At 37.4% G+C, this 21,964-nt stretch overlaps 1 protein-coding gene across 1 annotated transcript; it reads right to left on the bottom strand.

Moving 5' to 3' along the window:
• Positions 1–1,303: 1,303 nt before the first annotated feature.
• On the bottom strand, positions 1,304–13,090 carry LOC140967824 (DNA polymerase epsilon catalytic subunit A-like). Its single transcript, XM_073428595.1, has 23 exons — positions 12,946–13,090; positions 12,507–12,622; positions 12,289–12,423; positions 11,534–11,656; positions 10,954–11,037; positions 9,676–9,840; positions 9,113–9,289; positions 8,448–8,561; positions 6,761–6,865; positions 5,937–6,055; positions 5,695–5,836; positions 5,516–5,610; positions 5,250–5,355; positions 5,083–5,162; positions 4,814–4,990; positions 4,499–4,583; positions 4,277–4,357; positions 3,991–4,134; positions 3,563–3,658; positions 2,937–3,137; positions 2,164–2,218; positions 1,915–2,057; positions 1,304–1,837 (listed from the first exon to the last, which is right to left on the bottom strand). Exons 1-23 carry the CDS (start codon positions 13,088–13,090, stop codon positions 1,304–1,306), a joined length of 3,222 nt encoding a protein of 1,073 aa, XP_073284696.1.
• Between the last annotated feature and the right edge of the window lie 8,874 nt (positions 13,091–21,964).

The following is a 21,964-nucleotide window of genomic DNA, read 5'->3' as shown; positions in this document are numbered from 1 at the left end:
ACGAAATGTTAACGTTGAGCATGAAGTGGATCAGTTGACTAGAGGAATGGGTGAAATGGAACTAGTGATATCCCGATTTCAGAACATGCGTCCTCCTCGATTCTTTGGGAATGAAGATGGTGAGAAAGCTGTAGCATGGTTAAAAAGTATGAAGCGTTTGTTTAATATGTTGGAGTACACTCCTGATTTGCAACTTAAGTTGGCTATTTGTCAATTAAAAGACCGAGCTCAGTTATGGTGGGAAACTACTGAGGAAGCTCTGAAGGAATCAGGTGAAAGAGTTACTTGGGATGTATTTTGCGCACAGTTTGCTCGAGAATATTCACCGCCTTCGTATTATTCGGCCAAGGAAGCTGAATTTAATAGATTGACTCAAGGTAACATGACTGTAGTGGAGTATGCCTCTCAATTCTCAGCACTTCTTGCCTATGTTCCTCATGTTGCTAGCAGTGATCGGAACAAGCTATCGCATTTTATGCAAGGATTGAATCGAACCATTTGCACTTTAGTAGTTGCTGGAGCGCCTGTTAATTATGCCGATATTGTAGAGAAAGCCAAGAATGTGGAGGCAAGTCTACTTTTGGCAGAACCACAATCAGTTCAACCATATTTTCTCAGAGTTTCGGAGGCAATGTGCCGATGCCAGTTGGTGCACCACTATACTGTCCTTTACTGCCGTATCAGCCTTCGCAGTCTTATCAGCAACCAAAGCAGCAACACTTTAAAGCCAAAGGAAAACAGTTCAAGAAACAGACTCGTAGTAGTTCTTCTAGTTCAGGCAGTCAGCGTGGAGGTTCAGTTGGGTCACCAGGTGGAGTATTTTGTGATCGTTGTGGTGGTAAGCATATCAGTACTCAGTGTACGGGAGTTCATGGATCTTGTAATATCTGTGGGCAAGTTGGACATTATGCTAGAGTATGTCCGAATGCAGAAAGACAACAATTTCAGCAACCTCAGTTTGGTCAAGGTTTCAGAGGACCAGCAACTAGACCTTTTGTTCCGACTCAGTCTTTTCAGCAGTCTACTATCCTCAACCTAGAGGTTCTGTTCCCCAGCGTTTCCCAGGGCCACAACAGGCTCAAGTTCATGCTCTAACTCAGGATCAAGTTCAAGACCCACAAGGCGGAGTTATTGTAGGTATCTGCCTTATTTTTAATCATCCTGCGCGTATACTGATAGACACAGGAGCATCTCATTCATTTGTATCTGTTGTATTTGTTGATGAGCATGAGATTGCTACTACTCCGTTGAGAGATACTGTGTCAGTCTCTACACCTGCCGGTGTATGTTTGATGTCTCATANTCAAACATAATATCCTTGCCCCCCTCCCGTGCAGCAACTATAAGCTTCAATCGAAGTAATAAAGTCTGTGGAGGAGTACCTTTGACGCTTCCTTTTCTCTCGTATCTCTCTCCACTTTCTTTTCCTTAATTCCAGCCAACCCAGATAATCTTCATTGCTGTCAATATTCTCCTCTAAATCATTTTGAAACAATTGTTTTAAGTGCATATGCACGCTTTCAATACGATCATGTAGCCTTGAACTTTCTACTGGTTGACCTGTTTTGACTTGATGTGGTGTGTGATTGACTCCATAAGTACAAACAATAGGTTGCGGCCCAACAAGAGGTGTTTTTTCAGCTTTCCTAAAATCTTCCATGTCTTTAACATCATTACTCTTATCCGCAAAGGGATCATTATTTGTTCTCACGGCCTCATCCCTCTTTTGCGAACTGAAAATATCGATCAACTTTCGTTGGCGAAATTTCTCCTCTTTTTCACGAACCTTTTTGTGCAACCAATCAGGATGAACCACCCTTGGTACAGGATTTGCAACCTGACAAATGAGCAACTCCACATGAGGAACCAGAAAATTTCAGTAAGTGATAATCAATTAATAAGCAGCATCTCCACCTTCTGCATTGCAGCAGGAATTGTTATAATCTTTTGAATTGCAGAACTAAGCCTTTGTTTGTAATAGGACCAATCAATAATGGACCGAATACCAACTTCTGATGAGACTTTGCACCACTTTTTCACATAGAACTTCATGATTTCTGAAAGGCCACAGTGAATCATGTGAAGGAAACATTATCATACATAACTTGATGCATGTAGCAACCGTTGAAGAAAAAATTACGAGAAAGCTCTACGAAAGCTCACCAGCTTCAGTTTCAAAAATCGCAACAGGAACAGCACGCTCACTTACTGGGGTCCCCTGCTCAATGTAGGATGAAATAGCCTTAAGGTTCAAAAAATGGATTGAAAAAGAAGAACAAATTTTGATGAATGAGGCCGCGCTTCTCACTTGTCAAAATACTATTGGATGACGTTTTAGTTTTTCCATCTGAAATTATTCTTCAACATCCAACCCAAAGCTACTTTTAAATAACCATTTCCTACTAGACCAAACAAATAACTTGATATTATAGTGTATAGATAAACTTTTTTGAATTTTATTGAAACCAAAATGGCAACAAAACTGTTGGAAATTTTGACTTAAAGTACGAAGTGTTAGACATTAGGGTTATAAGAATTATTAAAGAAAAATGATAATCTTTTACTTATCTTAATTAATTGCGATTTTTATTCTTAAAAAATAAATAATATATATTTTCGAACAAATAGAGGTGAGAAAGTAATTAGAAACTAACTTGAGAGAGGTTGTCGACTTTTTTCCGAAACTCACTAATGTCATTGAGATTCCCCAAATGAAACTCAGAGCGATATATTGGAATTCTACTGCAAACGAACTTACAAATATTTTCTTGAGACAACCGAATTTTATTCCATACCATAAAAAACAACTGGTGAATGATTGATACTTGGTGACAATTCCAATCAAGTACTTTGATATGCAATTATTTAGTTTGACACTTTAATTGGAATCTAGAAGCAGAAAGCCTTTAGCTTACTACAGTCAGATAACTTCATACCTTTGGCTCACGTGCAACTATATACTGGCAGCGCAATCCTTTATCTTTAACCATAGCATCCCCAAGAAAATCTGCAAGGCGTTTCGCAGTGGTCACCGCACATGACTTCTGTTCGCCATAGTCTGCCAAAGACTTGCTCATTGTGCTTGATTCGGATATAAAATCTAGTAATTCACTGTCTGCAATGTCTTTTCCTTGATTCTGAATTTATGAAAGATTTGGATTATAAGTAGCAATGTAACTTCGCCGTTAAAAACGTTTTTCAGTAACTGTTGCAATTGATTCACTGGCGATTACAAAGATTGCACTTACAGTTTTTAAAATCGAATATTTTCTCTTTAAAGCAAATTGTTGGATCATTTTACTATATACTTCATGAAATTCTACTATACACTACTGTACACGCTCAAACCTAATTCCTTTCACAAAAAATTCCCAATGATAAGCAAAAAGTACAGAGGAAAAAGAGTAGATAGAGGTACTCAATTAAAGTTCCAGCCTCTTTAAAGGAGATAATTATATTTAAATGGTACTTGAAAACAAAACTAGTACTGATTAGTGCATAATTTTGCAGACATTTGAAATCAGAAAACTAGCAAAAACTCAAGTAGGACTAAGCAACATACGTCAAGAAGATCAAGCCAACGATTTGCAACAGAAGCAACAACTGAATAGCATTCCTCCAATGTTTCTCCATGTAGAAACTTATCAAATAGCTCAGCCTGCAAGAGAACAATGAAAGTGACGCATGAAAAAAAACATATTACTCTAATTTATATGCCAAAAATACATTATAATAACGGCATAGTTCTTGGTGGCAATTCATATAATAAAAGTCTGGCCCTAGCCAGCTCCACTCAGACCATTTTTTGTTGAAAAACAGTAAGTGAAGTGGCGTCCACAGCTGAAATCAAGGACTTTCTACAAAAAAAAAGTATGTCAGAAGCCCGCTGTGTCACTTAGCTCGACAGTTACAACTGACAAAATGATACTTTTTGATGCAGTGAAAATTTCACTTCAATTTCGAGAAATGGATAAGTATTCACGGGACTACCTGGAAAACTTTGATGAGCTTTAGCTCACCTCTTCGTTTGATTTCAAAACCTTTCAGTTCTGCCAGGGTACCATCGTCATTAAAAACAGCATAACGCTTTTTTATCAATATCCCTTCTTCCTTGGAAGCTGGAAGAATCATTGCCTAAATTCATGTTTAAGAACATCGAAATTAATACACAAGGCTCAAAAATTTATATTAACAAAGAAACCAGTCAATCAGAGTGTCAATCACATGAAAGATTAAGATATTTTGCGATTGCATGAGTGAGGCCCATCTGCAATACCTTGTACGGACCATCAATTTCAAACTCAATTGAGCACTCACTATGTGTCGTGTATGTCTTGCGCGAAGAATCTTGTAGTGTCTGCAAGAAACGTTAGTTCTTAGTTTCTCATCTGCATGATTTTTTTTATGTACAAAATTTAAGACAAGCCACTGAAATTCAGAATCATAATTAATCTGAGGGTGGACGATACAGAAATGTAACAAAGGTTCATTAGCCAACCTGGTATTGATCATTGGTATTGTTCCTAGCCACATCAACATTAAGCATGACACAAGGATATGATATGGTCAATTTCTTTGAGTCTCTGATGCACAAATTTCACAGAATATCATCAGCATCTCTTGATAACATTAAAACAAATGGAAAATATGTTTATTGTCTAAAAGTACCTTACTAAATTTTATACTACGACATGCCCACAATTATTTAAATGCACAATGATTGAAGAATCAAGCACATTTAGCTTTAAAAATACAAAAACAACAATATTATCTCCACAAAGAAAAAAGCAACAAAAGAAGGGAAAAAATATACTCGGACTTGAATGTGTAGTTCTCAGGGAATGAACCAGGTAATGCACACCAGATACCATCTGTGTCTAATTCCAATGGCCTTCCTATTCTTTCAACTAGCAAACGAGCATTCTGAATGATTTTTGCACCAGTATATGTCACAACTCCAGCCATTTCCATCGAGTACCATCTTGCACCCCTGTAAGTTTTAAAAATTTACTAATTTATGTATGCCAAAAATATTTCCCGGACAGACAAAAAGTACAAAAGATGGTAGTTCACAGTACACACTTGCGCATCACATATCCATAAAAGGAGTTGAGGATGCACTTATGAGCCAGTTGCAACGAATCATAGACAACAACCATGTCCTGTAAAAGTTGAAAATCCTTCTACTTAATTTCCTCACAACAATGTGACTTTTCTCTACATAGGAGAGGAGAGAGAGGAAGAGATACTTGTGCTTCCTGTATTTTAATAGAATTCCCACTGGCCTTTGCTTCAGATAGCTTTCCCTTCCAAACTTTATTGAGGCCTTTGTATTCATACCTTCTATCTCGAAAACTTTAGCAGGGAGGAGACAGAGAGAGGAAAATTAATAATGAGACGACTTAGCATGAGTTTGTCAACATAAATTACGAAACTTTAGCAGTTTTCTTCGGACAATAGGTTTGAAAATATGTATTATACCCGGCAAAGGAGTGATGACACTCTAGATGCTTACCTGCGAACAGTATCAACATAAAAAGGGTTTTCACGCATGCAGATCCCTGCTTCACGGAGTTCAGTAACGGGCTTATCAAGTACTCTTTTGTATGCCTAGGAAAAGGAAAGAACAACCATGTGAATTTTATCCCAGACATTTGTTTCACTTAAGATAAAGGAGGCAGAAGAACAGTTAACCTTTTGGCAATATTTCTTCAGCCGCTCTTTGAGCTTCGCTTGTTGGTCTGATTTGGGCAGCTCAAGGAAAGATTTCGATAACTGCCCATTCATGGTATCGACAAGCTCAGACTCGATTTGTCTCTTTAGATGATAGTAGTCACTGCAGTCATGTTAATGCCAAAAACTTGATGAATATATATATTTCAGTAGAATTCTCATATCAAATGTTGCGAAGGCGGTAGATGAACATGAAATCCAACCTCCTCTTAGCCATATATGTTTCCCCACGCCAAACCCACTCAAGCTTCCGAAGGCAGTTTTTGCCTGGACGGTTAAAATCACATGCAGTGCATACTTCATCCGTAACTATTGATGGTGGCTAGAAATAGGAAGGACATGCTCAAGTTAATAGTACAAAAGCCTGAAATTTTATCTTCATCAGTAACTAAATGTTTCTAATGACGAATTAATTAAGAAAATGTCAGTGAAAGTGAAATGTTTGAGAATGGAATTAATATGAAGAAAAGAGCAAAAAATAAATAATTCAAATCTGCGCACACTATTCTGAAAGATCACATTTGTACTACCCAGTTCAACAGGAGGCCCGACATAACTTTATTGTGTCTGATCAAACATGAAGTCCAATCCAACAATAGCATAAGAAATATTACCATTAAATGATATCCTATAGTGTAAACTAAAAGTTTAAAGCCATTTACAAATAAAAGAGAATTCAGAGTTTGAAAAGTCAGAAGATGGCTCACTTGCAAAGAATAGAAAAACATCTAAACAACAATATGATTGCTAGCCAAAGAACACAAAGCTAGGATTCTATTATATCATTTAGGTTTATATTCTTTCTACGTGTAAGTATCAATAATCTTACTGGCTAACAAGACATTACATGATTTTATTGGTACATAACAGAGGGACTGAACCCCCGAATAGTTCATAGTATTATAAAACCGTAATGAATCTTGATTTTATACGTCAGCAACCGTTAATCTCCTCCTTAATGTAAATGATACTTAAAATTCCCGATAAATAATGTTTCATTAGAGGAGATACACCAGATGACGAGTACCTGAAGCCTATTCGTCAAAATGATGTTTGGATACATTGCAGCAACGTCAAGATGATAAATGAGAGGACACTCTTCACGTATAGGTTCATCTCGTAAAGTTACAAGCTGCATGTTGATGTGCAGAAGAAATAAAAGTTTGCAAGTTGAATGATATGTCATTTACACGTGCTAAGCAAATTGGTTCACATAAAACTTTTGGTACGGTTCGAAGAAATCATCTTTTACACATGCCAGTCATAAAACCACAGAAAGCATAATAATGCAATGATTAATATAATACACACTAATGCAAGTCGGCATAGCGGGAAGACAGATATAATAATATACTTAATGAGGTATTGCAATATGCCGGCATCCTCAAGTTGAGAAAGATAAGTGCAACCCTATTAGTCATCTATAATTTTCTCTATTTCTCATGGCCAGGCTCCACATCCAACAGATTGAGCATGCAGTACACACACAAATATTCCAAGTTCTATTATTTTTATGACTAGTTTTCCAGGAGCCACCTGCCTTACCTATTTGTATGCATACTTGGTTAAATTTGTACATGAATTAAGATGGTGAAAAGAGATAGATATAACACAGAAGAGCTTTGTGGTCCTATGACACTGCTTATATTCAAAGATAGATACCCAAAGGGCTCAATGATTGCAATTTTAACTTATTTTAAATTACAAAAATACTACAGTAGAGTGGTGGAAAATTATAGCATTGTGTGATTGATTTGCCATACATGGAAATTGGAATCACCCTAAGAAAATAGGTTATTAAAGAGGAAGGATATCTAAAATATAAGTTGGTCCATAAATTATTCCGTAACCCTCGTAGACAGGGAGCATCAATTACTCCACAACCCAACCAATGCATGCATTCATGTGGTGTGAACCCCTTGCTAGGCCAACCCATCCTGTGGTAGCAAGTGGTTCTTTAGATAGCATCAGAGCATGACCCGGTTGTATGTCAAAAGGTAAGGCCTGCTGCTGAGGAGTCCACATACACGAGGGAGTATATTAATCGGGTCCATATCACAAATGCATAAAATCAAATCACATATTCACATAATCTTAACAGTACCAAATGTTATGACCAACAAGCCCCGAATATGAAAGGAAGTGTTTTGCTTGAAACTGAAGTGATTTTGAGGAAAAAAATAAGGATTTGTACTTCAGGTGACCGACAACTTACGTCTGCTACTTAGGAAACACACATCATGCCCTGCGAAATAATGAATGTAACATGCAAACAAAGATATAAAATTAAATGAATAAGCATTGTGAATGTCGATGAAATAAAAGTAAAGAAGGCCCATAAATGCTTCTATACCAAGCTAAAATATCATCAAAATGCAATGAGAATATATAGGCATAACAGACTAGAATGCCCAAGTGGCACAACAACTTTAACTTTTCTTTCTTACTTTAAATCCCAATGGTGGTCTCCATGGATGCGTGAACAATTACAACAAGTGTCAGTAATCAAAGGAAGAAATCTACAAAATCAAGAAAAAAAATCCTGATAATCTTAACAATATTATTTCGATTGTTAACAATTGCCGACTTCAAAATGCCGTACGTTCAATATGGCCAAAAAGCATGCAATGTGAAACAAGCAAAGTATAAACATATATAAGCCAAGAATTAGAGAGCCAACCAAAAATGCTTTGAGTTATGAAGGTCACCCCTACCTTTTCCATGATGGAATTCTTCACCTCGTCATAATTTAAAACTGATTCCAGGTTCATTTTTCCCTCCACTCTAATAGCATATTGCAGGTCACGGTCTAGGTTGTCAAGCAGTTGCTGTAGGATAAAGTATTCCAAATGTTAGGAAAACATAAATCCGGGAAAATAGAAAGCATGGAAGCAGTTAAAGCCTGCATTCTCTTCAAACAAATTACCAGAAGACATGAAGAGGTACTGTAGAAAAATAAATAAATGAAATGAAATGCACTATTTCCAACATAAAAGCTGCAGCCCTCAACAAAACATGGTGGAAAAAGTTCCAGAATAAACCCAGATACGGTGATTCTTGAATTGAGTATCACAGTAAGTTTACACTATAAAAATACAGTGGATAAGATATAGTCTGGTGTAAGGACCAGCCATTTGAGACTGAGAAGATAGACACACAAAACGCATATTACATAAAGTACTTTTACCACCACTAGAGTATGCAAAAGATAAATAAGTTCATAAATATATCATTTTTAAAACTATTTACATATATTTTAAATTTTCATAATCGAGCCTATGAGAAATATCAAGAATCTTTGATAGATGTGAACTTCAAATTAGTAGTTCAATCACAATAGAATTTTGAATATCCATCGTAGAGGAGACGTGAAACATACTTTGTATGCTGTTGGATCAAGTTTAAAACTAGTTGGAAGATCAGATCTGAAAACACCACTTTCCAAGCATTCCACATGTCCTCCAATATAAGTCTCACTTTCGAGAAGTTGATTATTGAAGAACTTCTCAGGATCAGATTGGTGTTTGTTAGGACAGATTACATTTGCTTTGTTCGCCTGCAAGAATCATAAACACAAAAATAACTGATGTTTCAGTAAACAGAATTTAGGAAGGACTGGAGAGGTTAGAAGATTCTTATTCCATTGTATCTTTGCATTTTGCCATATTTTATTTCCTTTTCTCCTTTACTTTTTCCCCTTCTGGGGTGTTTGGTGAGGATAGGAGGTTGGAGAAGGCAAAATCATAAAAAGAGCAGTGAATAAGTAGAAAAGATATTGATGCCTTAAAGATTTCAACTTGTAGTACAGCAAGGTAGATTTTATTCTAGACCCAACTCATTCATGAATAAGTTCAAGCAAACCAAGATTTCCGTATCGGGAAAAAAGGCAATATAAAAAGGTTTGACACAGAGATTCAATTGTATAGCACGTCAATTATCCACCTGAACCATGAGGAGCATTTCACAGAGAGTCCCACTTCCTTTCCTTAGAACCTCATCTGGTGGCATGGGTATTATGGTAGCAAGGGAGAAAATGAAGGGGTGAACATAAGTCATGTACAGGTAGTAAGTTGCAACAGCGTCGGATACAGAATAAGATGCCATCATCTGCATGGTCATAGCAAATAGTAAGAATTTTGAGATCAGCTGGAGTATCCTTAACAAACACATATCTTGCGATATGAATTAACTAAATGTAAAAACTGCCAATCAGATATCATCTAGTAACTAACTCTGAAGAATTGGCTATTAAAAATATAAAAAAGATGGGAAGGCACTAATTTTGAACATTATTCTTGATGAGATAGGCTGACCCAGTTGTTAGCAACCAATAACATACGAGGATTTTTTCCGATTCAATGCTTCAATCCTAATATGAGAGGTAAAATCCAATAATCAATAAACCGTGTCCCAAGGCAGTTTATCTGCACACTTAGTTCAAGCAGTGTTTTGACTCCCCAATTAAATTGATCAACCTAAAATATAAGGAGGCTGGAAATCTGTAAACTTTACAAGAACTCATTAAGACAGAAAATCTAATCACTGAGAAAAATGTCGGTATGGACCAACATAAACTGGGCATATACTGTGGACAGTTGCTGTTAATTCTGTCACAAGGAAACTATTCTAGATCAGATCATGCTCAAACAGATCTTTTCCGATTAGCATTTCTTAGAAAACTATGATTTTCTGTCATCAACTCTTCAATTCAAATTTTGCATGAAATTCTCATGTTCACAGCATCTGAGTGTTAGAGTATGAATTTGAAAGTTTAAGCACAAGAAAACTCATCTTTTGAATTGGAGTAGATATTATGTATGAACAGATAATGTTCTTCCAACCTTAAAGGGAGGACTCCTACTAAACATAAGTTATAAGCAGTCAACAAAAAACTGGTTCTACAAACTACAAGTTGCTACATTCGCCTTTGATTCAATGAAATCTAAGAATCATTAGTTAAAACACAACCCCTTCAAAAGCTAACATAAATACATCAACTTTTACCAGTATCTGCTTGCTCTATTAGTCTTATGGTACAAGCATTGACTACTTCTGTTCCTTAACAAAAATCATGAACTTAAGACATTATCTTGCCAGACTAAATATTACTAACATCGTCAGATTATAATGCAAAGTCCTCCACTCAAGTACCTAATCATCATTGAACCTCTCAATGAAAAAACACCAATATGTCAATTTCCGTTGTCGAACCTATCATACCTGGGGCCTTTCCTTGGCAAATCGAACCATATCCTCAGGATTGACCTCCAACGGATCATAACCTAATTTTGCCTTGGTAACAGCCTGCAATATACGAAAGCGGTGTATAAATAACTTGTTCACCGACACAACAAGAAATCATGCAATCTCACTAGATCCACTGATGAATCCAGAAATGCTTGATTGTTAATGATCAGAAAAAATGAATTGTTGTTTATACATTTACTGCCGGCTGCTCCAAGAACGGATACCTTATAGTTTTAGCTCTTTTTCGATTAAAAATATCAGTCTCTACAGTTTGTTACTTTAAACTTTAAGTATGACATTCTGTTGATATTACGATTAAGAAAGAGGTGTTGTAGAATAAGTGCTTCAAAAATTATATTGGCAGTCTCAAGGAAAAATTTTAGAATAAACATTTAATTACAAAGAACAGGAAATGAAAACCATAATCGCCGGGAGAAACATATTCTATTTTGTAACTTAAGAAAACTAGTTCTGTTTACTATTAAAAGCACGAGGATATATGAAGTAAGCTCTTAAAACCCAGCAATCAGAAGTTCATGGAGCAAAATTGTACCTTTAACCCCTGGCTGCCTTGGGGAAGATAACTGTCACGCTTCACCCATGCAAAACAATCCAGATGGCAGGCAAATTTGGCTCGACATTCACCTTGATTTGTATCACACTGAAATCCAAGTTCCTGCGATTTGAAAGTGAAACAGAAATTTTTTTTAAAAAAATCAAGTTAAAATTTCTTCTGCGTGGAAAAAAAATTCAGGATGGAGTCTGTGGATTAAATTTATATTGTATTAACTAAATCAGCATTTTCAAATGTCTGAGAAAACTGAAATGTAGACAAGCTAATGAGAATAAGTATCTAGAGTCGTTGAGACTTGATCTGATAAGAAAATACAGTTAACGCCAAGACAATATAACCAAAAAAAATAGCAGTTTTCATTTTTCTGTCAAAAATGTTAATTGTTTTATGGATTAGACAGACTGACAGAGAGCTGCAAAGGTGAACAACAGCAGTTCATATTATTCGATTGTACTAAGCATGAGGGTACAAACACAGAAACATGTAAAGTGATGGAAAACTACCCATCCTGTGATTACAAAAATAGATTGGAGCTTAAGTCATGATGTTCCCAACTTTATAAGGACGGTCAACTTTGCCATGGAAAATTTAGAACTTAAAAGGTAGTCTGGACGCTTGTTATGAAGGAACTTCGATCGACAGTTAATTATAAAGAGCATAAGGCACTTGATACGGTAGCAATGATAGTCTGGAGCACAAGGCAATTGATGTGGTGGTGTAAATAGGTTACATACCTCATTCATCTTGTAACCATGATGTGCTGCTCTCCTTTCCAAGAATGGCCAGTCAAAAAAGTCTCCATTGTATGTGACATATATCCCAGGCTTTACATCTTGCATATGGGCAAACCACAGCCTCAGAAGTCCTTTCTGTAATAAAAATGACATTGATAAAAGTAGAAATTTAATGTCTTTAAGAAAAAAAAAACATGTATGAGAAGCACAATATTTACCTCATCTTTCACATTTGTCACTTTAAAATACCCTTCAAATTCTGGTTTTGGCGTATACTCCAAATCCTCAATATCATGACCAACACACTGTGCAGCAACAAAATGACACTCATCAACTACAATGTCATCAGACCATTTGATTAAGTGATATGCATCAAATATTACAAAAATTAATAACAAATTTTAACTGTGGCAGCAATAATTATTGAAGTTAAATTGATTGTAGAATTCATGAAGTATCATCGGGGGATAAAGAACTCATATCAGCATAGATGTAATTATTCAATACTCGCCTCACCTTTGAAATGTAAATATTCATGTCATCGACTCAAAAACTCAAATAGTTACACCATCGACCATCCATTGTTATTACTTTGGTGAATAGGAAAACATCAATTTATACCACTTAGAAGGACTCTAGAAAAATTCAAAACATAACCTGTGTAAGAAGATTTTTCTTTTGGGATCCATTTTGCATACATTATTTCATAGTTAATAAACGTCCAAACTCCAAGGGCACTTGTGATTATGCTGAAAGTGTGAGAGCCCAATAACCATTTTGGGCCCAGCCAAACCCAACCCATTTGATATGAGAGATAGCAGATCGTTCAATACAGACTGTATGTTTTCTGCAATAGACATTCCCATACGTCGGCACTATTTGATTACTGGTTGCAGTACCCCCTGTTTTGCTTCTCCTCATCATCTCTATTAGTCATTAAGTGAATTGGCGAATGTCCGAATGCAGTAAGACAACAATTTCAACAATCTCAGTTTGGTCAGGGTTTTAGAGGACAAGCAACTAGACATTTTGTCTCGACTCAATCTTTTCAGCAGTTTCGCTATCCTCAGCCTAGAGGTTCTGTTCAGCTGCGTTTTCCAAGGCCACGGCTGGCTCGAGTTCATGCTAATGCTATAACTCAGGATCGGGTTCAAAAGGCATCAGGTGTAGTTATTACAGGTATCTGCCTTATTTTTAATCATCATGCACGTATACTGATAGACACATGAGCATTTCATTCATTGGTATCCGATATATTTGTTGATGACCATGAGATTGCTACTACTCCATTGATAGATATTGTGTCAGTCTCTACTCATGTCGGTGTATGTTTGATGTCTCGTGAAATAATTCTGAATTGTGTGATTAGATTCGATAATGATATTATANGTCAAATTATCGAGCTACCGTTTATTGTTTCCATAGAGTTGTCAGATTCAGACCGTATTATGGCAGTAAATAGAATTTTTACGATACTGATTCACAATCACGTATTCTATTAGTGTCAGCAATGGAAATGTTTAGAATCTTGTCATCAGGAAATGAAGGATTTATGATCTATGCAGTTGATGCGACTCAGGGAAAAGGGTTTGAAGTATCAGATATTCCTGTTGTCAAGGAATTCCATGATGTATTTCCCGATGAAATTCCTGGATTTCCACCCCAGAGAGAAATCGATTTTAGCATTGAGTTGGTGTCCGGGACAAATCCTATTTCGAGAGCACCATATCGTTTGGCTCCGGCGGAATTGAAAGAACTCAAAGAGCAATTACAGGACTTACTGGAAAAAGGCTATATTAGACCAAGTATGTCACCTTTGGGAGCTCCGGTATTGTTTGTAAAGAAGAAAGACGGAACGATGAGAATGTGCATTGATTACAGACAGTTGAATAAAGCTACTGTGAAAAATAAGTATCCTCTGCCGCGGATCGAGGACTTGTTTGATCAGTTGCAGGGTACATCAGTGTATTTAAATATCGATCTTCGTTCTGGATATCATCAGCTTAGAGTTCGAGAGGAAGATGTTCCGATGACAGCATTTCGAACCCGTTATGGACATTATGAATTTCTAGTTATGCCTTTTGGATTGACTAATGCACCAGTGGTTTTTATGGATTTGATGAATCGCGTTTTTCGAGAATTTATAGAAAGATTTGTTATTGTCTTCATAGATGATATTCTGATTTATTCAAAAACAAAGAAGGAGCATCGAGAACATTTAAGATTAGTCCTCCAGACACTAAGAGCAGCGCAATTGTATGCAAAATTTTCTAAATGTGAATTCTGGCTGGACAGAGTTGTATTTCTGAGTCATGTTATATCAGCTCAAGGAGTATCAGTAGATCCTAGTAAAGTGGAAGTTGTTATCAATTGGCCAACACCGACGAATATTTCCGATATTCGCAGCTTTTTGGGCTTAGCAGGATATTATAGGCGTTTTATTGAAGGATTTTCTATTATAGCAAGGCCTATGACCCAATTAACGCAAAAAGATCGACGTTTTCTGTGGACTGATGAATGTGAGTCAAATTTTCAGACTTTGAAGGAAAAGTTGACAACAGCTCCTGTGCTAGCTTTGCCATCAGGCTCAGGCGGATATGTTGTTTGTTCAGATGCATCTCTAAATGGACTTGGTTGTGTTTTAATACAAAATGGGCGAGTGATTGCATATGCTTCTCGTCAGTTGAAACCGCATGAGACCCGATATCCAGTTCATGACTTAGAGTTGGCTGCTATTGTGTTTGCATTGAAGTTATGGCGTCATTATCTGTACGGTGAACAGTTTGTGATTTATTCGGCTCACAAGAGTCTTAAATATCTTTTCTCACAGCCTGACTTGAACATGAGACAATGTCGATGAATGGAGTTGCTTAAAGACTTTGATTGTGAGATTCAGTGTCAACCAGGTCGAATGAATCTTGTTGCAGATGCCCTCAGCAGGAAAGTTCAGAATGCTATGCTGACATCTTTGACTATCTCTAAAGTTCACGAACACTTGGGAACTTCAGGATAGACTTATCAGATCAGTGGAGACTACTTTGTAGTATCATCTATTCAAGTTGAGCCACAGATTTTGTCCAGAATCAAAGCAGCACAGAGGACTGATCCGCACATTCATAGATTAAAAGAATTGTCTCGAACAGGTCAGACAGAAATGTTTAGTGTTGCCTCAGATGGTAGTCTGCGCTTTAATGGTAGACTTGTGGTTCCTAATTTGTTAGATCTGAAAGAAGCTATACTACGGGAAGCACATTGTAGTCGACACAGTATTCATCCAGGAATTCGAAAGATGTATCATACCTTAAGAGCTCATTATTTGTGGGAAGGTATGAAGAAGGATATTTCTCATTTTGTGGCTAAATGTTTAACGTGTCAACAGGTTAAAGCCGAGAGAATGATACCTGGTGGAATGTTACATAGTCTTGAAGTGCCGCAGTAGAATTGGGAGCATATTGCTATGGATTTTGTGACACATCTACCTCGTTCTAATCGTGGTTGTGATGCGATTTGGGTGATTGTTGATAGATTGTCTAAATCCACTCATTTTACACCATATGATCGTACTTGTACTTATATGAAAATGGCGAAACTGTACATTGATCATATAGTGAGATTGCATGGTGTGCCAGTAACCATAGTATCTGATCGTGATACAAGGTTTGCTTCGAAATTTTGGGGAAGTTTGCAATCGGCTTTGGGTTCAAAGTTGGCTATGAGCACCGCCTATCACCCGCAGTCAGATGGTCAGTCAAAAAGAACCATCCAGACTCTAGAGGATATGTTACGTGCAGTAGTGATGGATTTCAAAGGTGGTTGGCAAGAATCATTATCTTTGGTGGAATTCTCTTACAATAATAGTTTTCAGGCAACAATCGGTATGGCACCATTTGAAGCTTTGTATGGAAGAAAGTGCAGGTCGCCGATATGTTGGGAAGATGTAGGAGAAAGACAGATGTCAAGACCAGAATTTATTCAAGAAATGAAAGATAAAGTTGAATTGATCAGAAAAATTATGAAAGCAGCCCAGGATCGTCAAGCCAGTTATGCTAATAAAAGGCGTAGACCTTTAGAGTTCCAAGTGGGCGATTATGTTTTCTTGAAAGTATCACCATTTCGGGGTACTATGAGATTTGGACATAAAGGAAAGTTAGGTCCGCGTTATGTTGGTCCATATATGATTGTTGAGAGGATTGGCACATTGGCTTATCGTTTGGATTTGCCGCAGAGTTTGTCTTTGATACATAATGTGTTTCATGTATCTATGTTGCGGAAGTATGAGCCAGATCCGTCTGATATCTTGAATGTTGAGGATGTGGAGTTGGACAGTTCCCTTAGCTATGTTGAACATCCCGTGCAAATTTTGGACCGCAAGGAAAGACAGCTCAGGAGCAAGACGATTCCACTAGTTTTGGTACAATGGAGTAGGCATGGAAGAGAAGAATCTACATGGGAATTAGAGGCAAAGATGCGACAATAATGGCCTCATTTGTTTGAGAATGTAATGAATTACGCGATGTATTCTGAATTTCCTATGTATTATCAGACGTAATGTTGTGGATATCAGTGTTGTGTTTGTTAGATTTCGATGACGAAATCTTTCATTAGTGGGGGGAGAATGTGAGGCCCAATACCTAAACTAAGCCCAGTCCATTACCATTTAATTTTAAATACCCAACCCATTTGATAGAGGAATCAGATCGCTCAAATCCAGAAGCTTTTCCCCAGCCTTGCCCGTCGCCTTTCTCCTTCTTCTGCAGCAAGCGTGCGACGCCCCCAGCGGCCAGATTTTTAGTGTAGCGGCGTAGCAATCTTCTTCCTCCAGTATATTAGAGTCTTTCCTACCTTGAATTGGAAGGTTACGAGCTGGATCGGTCCTGTTTTCTACCACTGTGCGTGAGCTTCGATTCGGTTCTAGGTAAGATTTTCGGCTTCAATTCTTAGTGGTATTTTGGTGGATTAGTTTGTATAGTAAAGTACTAAGCTTTTCCACTAATTTCCAGCTCGTTTTTCAGATCGTGAACAGTGTTTCCGGCGACATTTCCGACAAGCCATCTCCGCGAGATTACCGTTGTGAATTCTAGTTTCGTTTACTTAGGTATTAAGCTTGAATTCAGATTTTATAAGGTTTATATAGGCTGCCCGGAAATTTAATTTTTACCGAGCCGATATACAATGTTTTAGTCAGTTGGAATGCGTTATATTGAATTATATAGTGAATTTATAATGTAGGTTTTATCGTTGGACGAGTTCATCAGGAAGTCCTTAAGAATTTACTATGGTATTATAAGTTGTAATTGAGGTACGCTCAAACCTATATTATTATGACGCTTCTATTGGCGTGTAAGAATATTCGGTGAATGTCGTTTGCTATTACGTGCTTTGTATGATTATTTTGATGCATTCATGCATAAATTATATTGACATAACATATTGAGCCTTGACTCCTTTGACGGCGATTTATGTTGATTCTGTTGAGATATATTGAGTCATCAGAGGGACGAGTGGGTTAGGATTAGCCACATTCCCAGATGACAGCTAGGGACGAGCGACTTAGCTACTCGCATTCCCGATGCTACGTGCATGGACGAGCGGCGATTTGATGCTGCATTCCTGGCACGGGTGGCCACTGTTACTGTTGATGATGCTATTCGTTTGGACTCCATTTGGTATCCGTTATTCCATTGTTACCATTCATGCATCGCATATCATTGCATTTACTTGGTATTATTACATGTCTTTTATATACGTCGTGATTTTACTGGTTTGTCGTACTGGGGTCCGACCCCTGTTTTCTTTTTATGTTGTGGTTGTTTTTGATGCCATAGCAGGTCATTCCAGGGGATTTGATGCGTCTGGTGGAGCGTCAGCGAGTGGTACCCAGTAGTCAGTCAGTTTGTGTCAGAGTTCCCAGATATTTATATATATTATGTTGGTTTGATACATTTGCCAGGGAGATGCCCTGTGTAGCTGTATGGTGATATTTTTATGTTGTTTGAGATTTTATTTGTGATATGTTGTGTCTAGTCCTGGCCAGTGCGGCTGTAGGATATGTGTTTGGTTGTTTGTGAACTTGATGTTATTTTCGAGCGTATAATGTTATTGTTGTGTTTTGAAATTTTTGGGATGTCCTACTAACGGGGAGGTCATGCCGAAATTTCTGTAGGCTCAAATGAACGTTTTAAACTCGTTTTCGCTGTTTACACCATTTAATCCTGGTTGTTTGGTAATTAAATATTAATTAAGAGCACGGGCCCTGACACGTGCAAACACGAAACCTTAAAAAATATGCGACTTTATAAATCATGCGTCAATATAAACTTTTCCATAAAAATGACATTTTTAAATGAAGTATGATCCTCGATAGTGACAACATTATGTCGATTGATCAATCTATAAACCATAGTACTAGGACGCTGGGTTCAACGTCCAATTCTTCGACGATCCCTCTGACTATCATAAAATAACTTCACCATTCACTTCTTCAACAGATCCATTATTATTGAGATTTTCGACCCCATTTTCGACGGTTCCCTCCCTTTCTATTGCAAGGTCATCGTTCTCGTTTTCAAAGGATTCCTTACTACGTTTAAGTCACGATCAATTCACATTCCGAAAAAATATTTCCTTTACTTTATCATATCATAAAAACATGCATAACTTTCCATATTCTTTAAAACTTAAAAAAAATTGCTTATAACATTCCTATACGTTGAGACTGCTAAAAATAGCATAAACATGCAGATATGTTAAAACTTCTATAAATAGCATCAATCATGCATTTACCTTGAAACTTCTAAAAAAATAACATATAACATGATATGGAATTGTTTTAGGAAGTTACAAACCGCCCTATATTTTTCTCAAAACATCTATTTTTCTCAAAACAACCGCACACGTTTCAACTCTATACTTACCCAGACGACCTTGGACTTTGACTTAATTGTAACGAATCGATTTTAAAACTTTAAATATATTAAAAATGTCCACAACCTTGCTGGAAATTTGATCTTTGGATGTACGTTTCGAAAATGACTTGATTCTCTTACCGAATGAATCGTTTGCCCTCGTTTTTGCCTTTATTTTGACACGTGCAGACATTTTACGACCCCGAATGAACCACGGCTTGAAACGACTCCAAACTAGGCCCTAAACCTCTTCCTTAGACACCAAATAAGCCCAAAATTTAGCCCTTTTTGACTCAAAATCACTTCCCTAAGCCCCATACCCATCGAAGCAACTTTGTGCACGGTGCGCTCTTAACGCGCAGCAGTGCCCCTCATCTCCCACGGTCACTGCACCCCTCAAGCCAAACCACGGCCCACACCAGCCCCTCATCAGGACCCAAAAGCACGACTCTAGCTTCTGGTCCAGCCCTTTACACCGTCCCTTAGCCCCTAAAACCACACGCACCGCAGCAAGCCAACACGCACAGGTTTCTGGACTCACGGCCACAACGCTTTTCCAACTCGTCCAAGGCCTGAAAGCCCCAAACAATGACCTTCTTAGGACCATAAATCCTTCCTCCAGACCATGGTTAGGACCCCATGCAGCCCCCTTGGTCCTAGGAGCCCCAACCATGCGACGCACCACCCCCGGCCTGCACGCGTGATGCGTGCAGGGTGGTCCAGCCCTTTCCAGCCTCTCCTTTGGCTTTACCCCTTCAAGATCTACCTTTAAATGTCTATACCGATGCTTGAATCCCATAGTTTGCATCCCTCCTTCAACTAATCCCAAAAACGTCAAGAAATTATTCATAAAAATAAGATGGGGATGCATATAAACTTGAACTTTTAAAGTTATGAATTTTCATGTCATAAATTGAACACTAACCATAATATGGAGTGAATGGTGCATAAAGAAAGGTTTAAAAACATGTCTTGATCGCTTGTGCTTACGAATAACGAGTGACGGTGCGACGAGAGACGAACGGGGCTCGGAAATCCTTCCTCCCTTGGATATGGTGTGTTCGGACACGTAGGGTTTTTTTTTTGAGTGTGTGGTGTTGTGTGCTGCAAGTTGGGGAGTGGCGTGAGATGTGTGTTAGGTAGGTTAGGGTTTTTAATTAAATAGTTAGATGGGCTTTTAGGTGTAGTTTAAGGCCCTTAATTCTCTTAATTAATCACTTCTACTCTAGGCCCATTAAAGGGTTAATTAAATCTATATGAATTCCATATGATGATTAAAAATATTTGGTGTCACTGGTTTCCGATACCGTAAATCCAAAAATTCTCATTTTCTAGCAAAAGTTCGTTACCGATTAAATTCGTTCCTTACTATCTATAAATTTTACACTTACCTATTTTGGATTACTACATATCGAGTTTCAAATTCCTAAACTTTAAAAGAATGGACATTTTCTCAAAATAGTCCTCGGTTCCCTCGCATCGGCCGTACATCGCATATTTGACTGCATAAAGTTCAAATTCATAACATTTGATTTACTATCCATTATATCATAAAAATACTTTAACATACATTTAAACCACTTATTTAAATAAATTCTAATTAAATTTTCATGCATGTATGTGGTTAGTGTGTTCGAGTTTTGGATGTTACATTGACAGTTGCCATGGTGATCAGACAGGGACCTACCAGCAAGGCTCTTGAATTAGCTGGTCTGCCTTAAAAAGAATTGCCTCCGATCAATCCATCCTCTCCTGATCAGGACATTACTAATGAAACAACATTAGATCACATCGGATCCATCTTGAATGTTATTTTCTCTTCTATTACAGCTTTGAAACGTTGCAATCTCAACACTGAAGAAGCTCTAGAGTCCTTTAAAGATAAGATGCTTAAAGATGTGTCGAATCTCTCCAGAAGCTTAATTGATATATTTAGCCAGCTGGATCATATCAAAAAGGCATAGGCAGCAACTGCTACTCATCTTGGCGGGCAAATTCAAGCCAACAACTTCAGCTTTGCACCAAGATAGAGGAAGTTCAGGCAAATTTCAACTCTAAGCTTGACGTAGTTAGCTCTCAACAGACCTCTGTTCTCACTCATCTTAAGTCTTTCGCGGTTGACAAATGGAGAAATTGGTATCGAAAAAGAGATAAAGTCAACTAGCTCCAGTCGATTTAGAAGATGATTTGTTCTTGTTCACTTTAGTCACTTTGCTATTCAGGTAGTTTGGCAGTCAGTTTTGCAGCTCACATACCACTTGTTAGGATCGGTTGGGTGTGATAAAATGTTTAGAAGGGGGGTCGAATAAACACTTGACAATTTTCACAACTTTTCGATGGATGAATCAGTTTAGTGATAAACTGAATTCGCAAATCTTGTTGTCAATGTCAATCAGTTAATTAATGAAAGTGTGGAAATAAACTGAATGACAGATAGAATAAAAATGATAATAAAGAACGCAAGATTTGTGGATGTTCGGAGACTTCAAATACTCCTACGTCACCCCTTCTATTTCGAAGATAGGATATTCTCTAAAAGGCTTTGATCTATACAACACTGTGTACAAACCCACTTCAGTTTAACTTAACACTTCCAAAATTGAAACTCTTAATATCAATAAAATTTTATCAGTACTCGACTGATGTAATTTCTAAATACAATTGATCTCTAAAAGATCGAATATAACAATAATGAATGTTTGTGTTTAAGCTCAAAATATTGCCTGAAAGCTATGGATATGTATAATAAACGTGAGCTTTTGAGAGCTTTA

The sequence above is a fragment of the Primulina huaijiensis genome, unplaced genomic scaffold (assembly GCF_012295235.1).
Source record: "Primulina huaijiensis isolate GDHJ02 unplaced genomic scaffold, ASM1229523v2 scaffold28411_ERROPOS180412, whole genome shotgun sequence".
In the NCBI taxonomy this organism is placed as follows: domain Eukaryota; kingdom Viridiplantae; phylum Streptophyta; class Magnoliopsida; order Lamiales; family Gesneriaceae; genus Primulina; species Primulina huaijiensis.
Note: the sequence above shows the minus strand (reverse complement) of the source record. Positions and strands in the feature narration are given on the sequence as shown.